Source organism: Nestor notabilis, unplaced genomic scaffold (genome assembly GCF_000696875.1).
Source record: "Nestor notabilis isolate BGI_N333 unplaced genomic scaffold, ASM69687v1 scaffold1686, whole genome shotgun sequence".
In the NCBI taxonomy this organism is placed as follows: Eukaryota; Metazoa; Chordata; class Aves; order Psittaciformes; family Psittacidae; genus Nestor; species Nestor notabilis.
The window spans coordinates 1-346 of record NW_009931322.1 but is presented as its reverse complement, the minus strand read 5'-3'; the positions used below and the strand labels follow the sequence as shown (position 1 = coordinate 346).

The 346-nt window shown below is 52.0% G+C and overlaps 1 protein-coding gene across 1 annotated transcript in view; it reads left to right on the top strand.

The window, feature by feature from the left end:
• NPSR1 (neuropeptide S receptor 1) overlaps positions 1–82 on the top strand; it is a 51456-nt gene extending 51374 nt beyond the window's left edge. Inside the window, exon 7 of the mRNA XM_010015827.1 lies at positions 7–82. Coding sequence (XP_010014129.1) covers positions 7–82 — 76 coding nt within the window. The remainder of the gene's footprint in view (positions 1–6) is intronic.
• Positions 83–346: the final 264 nt, after the last annotated feature.

Genomic DNA, 346 nt, shown 5'->3' with positions numbered 1-346 from the left:
TCGAAGGCTGGGGGGAACTTTCCGGGATAGGAGTGATGGAGGGCAGGAGATGCAGGTCCTGTCCAAACCAGAATACATCTAGCACAGACGATGGTCCACAAAGCCACGCTGGAACCTGTACTGAGGAAAGCAGAGGTCCCCCTCGAGCCCCTTGCATCAGGGATGGACACTGATGACAAGAGCCTGCACCTTGTTGCTGTTGAGCAGCACACATATTTGGGATCACCAATGCAGCTTCATCAATCGCACGCTGCCAGTGCCAAACCCAGTGTGAGGGGGTTGCATGCCACTGTTGTGAGAGTTCATCTTGGCCCTCTGGTTTTTAAACAACCTGTAATATATATAT